The sequence below is a fragment of the Protopterus annectens genome, chromosome 9.part0 (assembly GCF_019279795.1).
Source record: "Protopterus annectens isolate FY-2018-M chromosome 9.part0, PAN1.0, whole genome shotgun sequence".
Taxonomy (NCBI): Eukaryota; Metazoa; Chordata; order Ceratodontiformes; family Protopteridae; genus Protopterus; species Protopterus annectens.
The window spans coordinates 1,494,927,021-1,494,937,020 of NC_056743.1; the positions used below are offsets into that span (position 1 = coordinate 1,494,927,021).

Below are 10,000 nucleotides of genomic sequence, written 5' to 3' on the forward strand. Positions count from 1 at the left end.
GGTGTAACACTGTATGCACAGTGGGAAACTCCTATCAGCCCCCAGTGCATCACAGGGCTGGAGGTTGATTGCAGTATGCCATATCCACTGGATTTCCCTTGTATCTGTCATCTTTCACCCAGAATAACTGTATCAGTTTAGAGTCCTATGACCTTTTTATATATGAAGCCATATTGTTGTCAGTCTTGCATACCTTTAAAATGTATTTATTTATTTACACTTTGTTGACCGTGTTAGTCCTACTAGGCCAGCAGCCTCTTTTCAGTGGAGACCTGAAGTGGTATTCATACTGACCAGGGAAATTTGGTCAGAGCACCTGGGAACTTCACCTGTTCTTTTCGATAAGTGCCACGGTATCTTTTAAGTCCAGGAAGCTGGCCACACCAAAGCCGTAGAATTTGAAAGTTTATGTATTAGAGCTGGGCAGTCAATCCTATGTGAAAGCCAAACACCTGGATTACAATAAGTTGTACTCCCATTATCTGATGTTTTGTGAAAGTTGTTGTGTGTAGTGCATGGTTATAATAAACAAACAAGTATGTAGTCTTGGTGCTGCATCTCAGTAATTTTTAGCAGATCTGAAAGAGGAAGTGGTCATGCTTCAGAAAGTAGTGATTGCCATTATATCTCATTGAACTTGCTGTGAGATGTGTTCTGAGAGAACAAAATGTAATGCTGCAGCCATGTCAACTAAATGTATAAAACTTCAAATTACTGTCATATGCACAAATTCATTTCAGGTTGGAGAGGGACAGAAGTCCGTGAGTGGTGCAAAGTTTTGTTTTTACCTCTAATATTTGTTGATGTCATTGACTGTCCCCTGCTCGGCAGACATTACTTAATCTCTTTGCATTGCACCATTATTTTCAGAGTTTCCTGTTGTGTTACACTGCAGCATGGGAGGAAAAAAAAAGGTCTTCTAGATTTCTGATGCCATAGCATGTGCAATCATACTACTTCCTGTAATTTACAGCTCTTGCCCTCTAATAGTATTTTTTTCCATTTTCTTTTCTTTACTTTAGACCTGTTTCCTCTGTAGGAATGCATATTGTTTCATTTCTCCCATTCACTGGAATGGAACATTGGCTTAGAAAATGGATATGTTTCAGAAACATTGTTACAAGTTCAGGAATATCTAGAAAAAGTACAATTGTGTAAAATCTTAACATAACGGTATATGTCCTTGCCTTCACTGCTGTAGTATTTATAACTTATGGGATTCCTTGCCGTGGAAGCTCATCATCTGACCAGTCTACCAAAGCTTACTGTTGCTTTAAGGTATGCTAAATGTCACCTAAATGCTCTTCGCGTAGCATAGGGCATAAAGGTGGCATTCAGGAGTACAATTCTCAGAACTGATTTCCCCAGTAGGAACAGCAGTTCAAGGAAAACCAAAGAGAACTTGAACACCTAGGAAGGAAAAAAAGACTAGGGGGATGTAGAGAGGGAGTGAATAACTTCTTACCCAACTTGTGCATGGTTCTGCTGTCCTTGTCAGAAGGCAGTAACTTGGATGAAGGAAGCAATTGAGACAGCTTATCAGAGGGTACAGACACCACAGAGGGGTCAGCAGCAGGATATTTGAACAAAAAGGAAAAATCCTCAGGCACCCTATAAAACCTATCAGAATTCCTGGGAGGAGGGGACAGAGAATCAGGTGCTTTAGAAGCACTGGAAAAAAACATCCAGTAAAGCAGCCAAGACAGGAGGAATAGATGCAGGTGTAGGAGATTCCATCTGCAGTAACTCATAGTACCTCTTATGGATATCAGGAACCTGGGCACAATCCCAATTAAAAAATTCCATCAACGGACACCTGCAAAGCCTTTGTCAGACATGCTGCCCACCAGATCCTCGCCAACCTTCCACCCGGATATAGTGGAGAAATCCGACAACACAGCCTGGTGAGCCTCCATGTTGCAACAACCTCTGGAGAAACACCTGGCAGAGGCTGGACAGCGGAGGATTCTGGTCTTACCTTTTTCACCTTCTTCTTCTTCCATGATGGCTGACCCTCAGGGCATTATGTTCCATCCATAGTATCTTTAGCAAGAAGCTTAAGACACTGGTTCTCAAGATAGTGAAAAGGAAGAAAGCCTACTATGAAGGGTTTTTGGGGCAAACACCTGACAAATCTATCAAGATGTATGGTCATGAGAAGCTCCTAGGCAAAAAAGGCACTTATCGTGGCAGTCTTTATGGGGAATCTGTCTCTCACACTAGCATTTACCTTTCCTGGATGATATTAACCGCCCAAACAGCACAAAACATTCAAGAAAAATAATAAAAACCCCAACTGGGTACTTAGCTACAATAGTGAGGACGTCACCAAACAGGAGTAATACCCAGAGTAAAAACATACAGAAAAAAAAAAAACTGCAGAAAATGGACTGAGGCAAACAGACCGGTTAAAAACAACTTTTGGACTGGCGGCAAAGAAGTTCTTAGGATGGTATGCCTGAACGTCACCTTTATGCCCTACGCTATGCGAGGAACATTTAGGTGACAGTCAGTGTACCTTAAAGCAATGGTTGGCTTTTGGTAGACATGCCGGACGACTGACTTCCACTGCAGGGAATCTCATAAGTTATGAATACTGCAGCGGTGAATGTAAGGACATCAACAGTTAACTTAAGTATCCAGGTCTCTACTTTTAAATGATTTTAGAATTGTACAACAAATAAGTAAATGCATTTCTTAGATGTGTAATTAAGTATGTCAGTATATAAGACACATTGTGATTTGTATTTGGTATTCTGAAGAAGTCCTTAATTGGAATGGATTTGGCTCCTTGGAATCCTTCTTTTTTGTTTTTTTTACAGTTTGTGTAGATTTTATTTGGTATTTAATGTGTTTGTTTAGGTTTTACAGATGGCATTTTAAGACTATAGTGTGGTGTGTGGAAAAGAGATACTGTCAGCACAGATTTTGTAAATAATTATATGTCATTGGTAAATATTGAAATAAGTTATACAAGATGTTTGTGTTGCAAATAAATTAGAACTGTATGTCATGTGTATATCAAACTGCTTGTACAGATGTGTGTGTTGAAAAGGTATTTGCAAAGTGCTGTTTGAAATGAAACCACAATGTGCCTTACTGGAAGAGAACAGCAACGTACATGCACTATTGTAACTGTTTACATGCATATATTTTAACAGTGGAAACTAGAATACAGGAAGTTGACCTCAGTCCAGCAAACTTTAGAAAAAGTTAAGATGTTTAAGCAATAGCAACAAATGTGTGTGCTATTGGCATGGCATGTGGGTTCTAGAAAAGAACATATGGTTGAATTGCATGGTGACAGGATTATACAGTAATTTCCTAAAGGCACTTTCCACTTGATATGTTAACTTCTTTTAGTGTTCTTTAAAAGGAACAATGTCATTGTGCCATTTTTTACCAAAACTGTATTGTAATGTTTTTGTACATCAGCTCATTGTGGTATGGTATTTAGATTGTGGCCCTAGCATGTGTTGTGAAGCAATTCATTGCAACTGATGTTTTTAGGATTATAAATCTGTATATTAATAAAATATGGTATGCACTGGTAGGAGGGTTCTGTAAGTTCTGCACTGGTAAACAAATATCCTGATTGAAGTTACTGTTGCAGTATTCTTAACAGATGGGTTGTAGCTCACTGATGTCCAGTCGGGGTACCAAAGTTTTACCTTCCTAGGACATACATATGAATGATGATCTCAGCTTGTAGGCACTGAGTTATAAAATCAGATGTATATATGAGACCCTCAGACTGTCTCACCTCCAGCACAAATGCAGGTCATTGCACCCAATAGACTGCAATAATTTGGTCGTTTGGTACTATAGCTTCACGTGTTGATTCAGGTAAGTGTCTTATTGGGAGTCCTTCCTTGTAAACTTTTGTTGTTAGATGTCAACTAGGAGGGGTAAGTATGAGTGTGGTAGACAAATTCCATACAGAGACATGTACACATAAGTGTCTGTTCTGTCTGGGTCCCAAACACGACTGTAAATCCTGCGTCATCTGTCAGTCATTAATTCCTAAAACCCTACAGTCTAGGCTATCCAAACTTAATACCTTCCTTGAAACCCACTGTCTGAAATGTTTGGCTCACTCCACTATGTCAGAAGACCTGGACATCGACCTCCTGCCTAAGAAAATGCTTAAAAGGCCTAGAGAGGATTCTCCTGCCATCATCTTAGAATCAGACATACCTGCTGAGGTGGTTAAACCCACGGTACACTGATCGTTTTCTCACAAGCCCTCTACTGTGAGCCTGTCAAGAGGCTGATACAGCTCCTGAAGCCTTGCAGATGACTGAGTGCTCTGATGAATAGTGACTCATCTTGGCGGGCCCTTGAGATAATGCAATACATGAAAATTGTACTGTATTTCTTAATTTTTTTTTCTGGTTGCTTGAGTTCCGGTTTACTGAGAGTTTACTGTATTGTACACATTTATATAATTTAATACACACACACACACACACACACACACACACACACATACAGTTTACTTTCACCAGTGCTGATCTGTAATTAGAGTTGTACTGAGCCATTCCCTGTATTATAATATTTTAACAGGCTACGTTTGTTCTCAGTTGTCTGTCCTGCTGCACCAGACATTCATAAGCTCATAGTTATATAGTAGGCTAACAACCACCAGAGCCTTTATATTTCTAGCTGTGCATTCCAAACCACTGGTATCCCTGTGCATCACGGGCATTTATTACTGGGTAGTATGTTAGGAAGTTTCTAGAGGTTACGTGGGTGGTATGTTAGTTTGTGCATTTCTCTCTGCCTGTGTCCATCAGAGACATGGGGTCCAAACCTGGAGTATATTTCCAGTTTCCCATCCATTGGTCAAGGTTACGCTTAAACAGGGTTAGGGATGGACTCTGCTTCACATGAATGGGGAGCCTGTGCCAGAGCATGGGAATCCTCTTAGACACTTACCTGTTTCGCAAGCATGTCTTATTTATGTCACAAGCAAAATTTAAATCCTTGGATGTAGTAGTTCTGATGATGATCATTTTGCGGATGTGTAAAAGGTTCATACGAGCTGGATTGCCTGTCTGTAATCTATGGGAGACAGAGTATAGATATATGGTTTTAAGGAGATCTGTATAGGATAGTGTGTTTATACCCTGTATTCTCCTGGTAAGGAACCTTTGTGAGCATTCCAACTGCTGCATATATATGTGGATATATCAGTCTACATTTGCTGTCAGCTGTAAATAAGAATCCTATGGATAAATGTATGTTTTGCACTCTGTGTGTTTAGGGTTTGAAGGAACATTGTGCGAGAGAAACATTAATGACTGTGACCCAGACCCCTGCCACCATGGAACCTGTGTGGATGGGATTATAAGCTATACCTGCATTTGCAAGCCAGGTTACACTGGCTATCGCTGTGAGAACCAAGTCAACGAATGTGGCAGCAACCCTTGCCAGAATGGAGGGAAGTGTGTCGACCTGGTGAACAAGTACAGCTGTCGCTGCCTGCCTGGAACTTCTGGTAAGAACATAACATTGTTGTTTTCGTTACGCTGAAACAAATACATTTGTAAATTGCAAAAGCACTTAACTCCTTTGGAAATGGAGGCATAGTTTCAGAAGTTCTTTGTGGTTAATTCTGTGATCCGATTTGTAAGTAAGATTGCACTTAGTAACTTGATTTACCTCCCTGATATAGTCTTTAGTGTAAAATTGTATAAGTCTTATGAAATGTTAATTTTATTATTTAGAATGTTGTCATTCTGATATAGTACTGTGTCTGGTGTCAATGCCTAACCTCTAATACCAGTGTTTCTATTATTATTAGTAATAGTAATAATTGTAGTATTACTATGCTTTTTATTATTTTACTGTTATGTATTATATGTATGTATTATTATTGTGCATATTATTATTACCACAAGTAGCATAGCTAGGGTGTGGCAAAGGGGGCAACTGCCCTGGGCTGAAAGTGTCAGAGAGCGTGATTGGCCATACGATCTGAACATCTGTTTAGTGCATACCGGCTTTTAAAAACCAATATCATATTCGCAGTCAAACCTGAATGCTGTAGCACTCCATGTGTGGCCTAAACTTTAGCAATTACTTGCTACATTTGTAGTAGTCAGTTTGCTGTAGTTGATTTTTAACATAAAACCTGAGTTCCACAGCACTCCACGGTATAAACTGTAGCTTGCTACAGTTTAAAAGAAAAAAGAAATGTAACTAAAATCTGAGGAAGGAGGGTTAGGGGCAGGACCCAGAAACTGAACTTGATTGGCTTCGGGAGTCCCAGTTATCTGATAGTGGACATTTTTTTTAACGGCTCCTCAGCTGAGGAGGGGTGGGGTGGGATGTAGAAATGTGACCTTGGCTTGCTAGATGTCTCCTGCCACCAAGTCATGGACCTTTTGACTTTTGCTTCTCACTTGTTGAGAGGCGCTTTACTGAGGAATGGCTCAGGACACTGAATGAGCCAGCTACGCCTCTGATTATTACGATTGTCTTACTGCTGTTATTTCAGTGCTGGTTATTATTATTATCTTGCTATTGTTCTTTCATCTTGTTGTACATACAGTTATTACTTTCTGTTTGGTGATTACTGATAATCTGATTAATGAGAAGACTGTTATGTCTGTTAGTGCTAATTGCTTATTCTGTGACTTTATTATACTTGTCAACTCTTACTATGTATTTTTTTTGCTCCTTATTGTCTTAAGCTTATGTTCTTAATTTCTTGAATTTTTCTCTTTGACCCAAGAAGTGACAGAAAATGAACAAAGGACCAGCTTGTTCACCCAGTTAACAAACATAAAATAAATGATTTACTAGATTGAATGTTATGTTCAGTACTATGCTATATGGGCTAACTCTTTATGCATATAGTTGGTATTCCTGGTCTGTATGTTTCTTGCTTTAAGAAATGAAACACAGCTGGTATTATGTTGTTTACAAGCTGAAAAAACATGGTGATAACACATATTGGGCTAATGTTAAAGCAATTATCTTCAGGGTTAGTCTGTATTGTGTTCAACTAATATTCCTGCTGTATCTTTCTGTGTTTATGGTGTGTTATGCAGAATAGTTGTTGGTACACCGTACTTTTCGTATGCCAAAACAACATAATAATGTGTGCTAGGCTTATTGTTAACTTGACTAGTACAGTACAGGAGCTGCTTTTATTACTTAGCATTCCTGCTCTGTCCTTGTGTAGACATTTTTTCTTTTACATTTTATGGTCTTCCTTATAAAACTGAAATAGCTCCTAGTGATTCAACTCTGATTTGCACAAAAGGACTTTACTTGTACTGTGCTCTGTTATGATTAAACAGCAGAACATCTGAAATTAGTGAAATAATCACCTCTCATTAACTCGTCCTAAGCTGCATATCAACTTGCTGGCTTCAGACATATCTTACTTTTACTACTGATGATTTTTCTGGATTTAAAACTGAAGTGTAAAAGATTATTGCACAAGATGCATGTGAAATTCAGCAGAAAACTGCTTGAGTATATGTTGATATTAATGACAACTGTGATGACTTAACCACTGGGGGTGGCTGGGCTCAGTGATTAGTGAGGTCACCCAGCTGTCCTCATTTTGTTTTTCCATACTGATAACTGCTTCCACTGGTATTTCTACTTTCTCTCTATTCTGATTCATTGTCTACAATGCCCAATACATATTTTCTTCTTTTACTTTCCCAATGTAGAAACACAGGTATAATTTCAACTTACAAAAAGCAAGAGCAGTTTCCCAGTGAATAGGAGCTATCAGAAACATGTAGCAAAAGTCACCCCTCAAGAAAACCAACAAGTCTAGAGTCTGAACATCATATTAGTACTACTCAGGAAAATTTAAATTTTAGGTATGTTGAAAAATATGTAAACTGTACCTGTCAGTCATTGTAGTTACTTTTGCTCCTGATAAAAATACCTAAAATTTATCAACTAAAAAAAATACAACAGGGAGAGAAAGATCCAATCTCCTCCCAAAATACTTGCCAGTTTGTGGTTAATTCAACATGTTCAATTTTCCCCATATTGAAACACTGTACTAAGGCACCACTGACTAACATAAATCCTTCTGTGTTATTCCTTTATATGCTTTCTTCTCTTTTCTGCATTCAGTACAGTAAATTCTGTAAACCCACTACCTTTATATTTCTGCTTATGTCTGTATCAGGTAGCCCATAATATGCTGTGCGCAGTTACTGTCTTTTTCTGCCTTTTGATAACACTTATGTGCTCATGAATTCAAATCTATTACCATAAAATCCACATGTGGGTGGGGCAGGTAAGAAAAATAAGTATACTTACTAAAAAAGCACGCTGCCAAAAGACAGAATACTAATAGATGTGTTAAGTCACAAATGTGAACACACACACACACACACACACACACACACACACACACACACACACACACACGCGCACACACACACACACACACACACACACACACACACACACACAGTTAAGGTAGAGTAAGATGTTAGGGGGCATGTCTTCCCTCCAACTGGTGTGATAGTGATGTGGATTTTGGCAGTAGAAAAGACTGAATTAAAAATTAATCCCTGCTAATAGAAGCCTGTTTTGTTGTAAGACAGCTGTATAAGCAGGAGTAGATTTATTTACTTGTCTATTCATCCATCCTTTGGGTGAGGCATTAAACTGGGGTCCCATCCACCTTAATTGATGAAAGCTTGGGTTGATTTAAGACTTACAAACACAAATATCTTTTTAATGTGTTATTTTTATATTTTTCTTCTTGGAATTAACATATTTAGTTTCATTATGCCTCTCTATTCAACCAACATTTTTCTATATCAGTTTAATAATTTTGACAGTCTTACACTCTCCCATCTGTTTGAAACATTTTGTATAGCATTCCATATTATTTAATACATAATTTCTATAATTGTCATCTTTTTTCTGCAGCATGTCAAAAACAATTTATATTTTCATTCCTTTTAATTTGTCCACCTTAATTTTCATTTCTTCATTTTCATTTCTTCCTATGCTTTTCTAATTTGTTTGTATTTCACCTTTTTGCCTCCCTACACAAGATGTTGCATTTAAGACTGCCATGTCCTCAGGCATGGAGAGCAGGCACCATAAGCTTTCCTTGGAAGAAGATGTTCCTTTATGCTTTTCACACACACACACACACACACACACACACACACACACACACACACACACACACACACACAGTCTCTTTTGCATTCATAATAACAAAAAAGCACACTGGTGTAGCCCAGATAAAATCACCAACCTTTATTGAAAATAGCACAAAAAACTCCACTGACTAAGCGCTTTCACCCTGGTAGGGCATCTTCACAGTCAGTCTACAAATTTCACCAAAGTCTTTGTAAACACCTTTCAATCATCAGTGTAATCAAGTCTAATTGAATAACAATGAATCAGCCATCTCACAACCCTTTGTGAATTAACCCTGTGGTTGTTCATAAAAACTCCTTTTTCTGTGGTATTCAGGAACCAATCATTCCTTGTATAGTACACATTAGTATGAGGTAATAAGATAATAATACAAATCCTACTGTTTGATATTCAAACATGAATTTGTTAATAAAAAATAATAAAATTAATGTATGAAGTGTAAAAAGTGTAAAAAATGGGAAATTGAAAATTAAAAATAAAAATAAAAAATAGGCAATATAACATCCATACAATAACAATAAAATGGATCATGAAGAATAGTAATAATAAAAATGGAACCACAAATAAATGAATGATAATCATTGTTCAAATATACTAAATGCATGCTGCCTTGTGTTTCAATATACAAGCTAGGGATAGGGTGTCATTGATGCCAGGGGTATTACTGGCATCTAGACGAATCTGCCAAAGGCATTTCCTAACCTCTAGAATAGTTTTATAATCTCCTCCAAAGTCTCTTATACACAGCCTATCTATAACAAAAAATAAAAATTTATTAAAGTTAGGACAGTTGTTCGTATGGTTATATAGTGAGTTAGTGGATTTCTTATTTTTAATG

At 37.9% G+C, this 10,000-nt stretch overlaps 1 protein-coding gene across 2 annotated transcripts in view; it reads left to right on the plus strand.

Annotated features, from left to right (window-relative positions):
- NOTCH3 (notch receptor 3) overlaps positions 1 to 10,000 on the plus strand; it is a 798,092-nt gene that overhangs the window by 492,536 nt on the left and 295,556 nt on the right. For both annotated transcript variants that reach the window (XM_044084438.1, XM_044084439.1), the window contains one exon: positions 5,267 to 5,500. In XM_044084438.1, the coding sequence (XP_043940373.1) occupies positions 5,267 to 5,500 (234 nt within the window). The remainder of the gene's footprint in view (positions 1 to 5,266; positions 5,501 to 10,000) is intronic.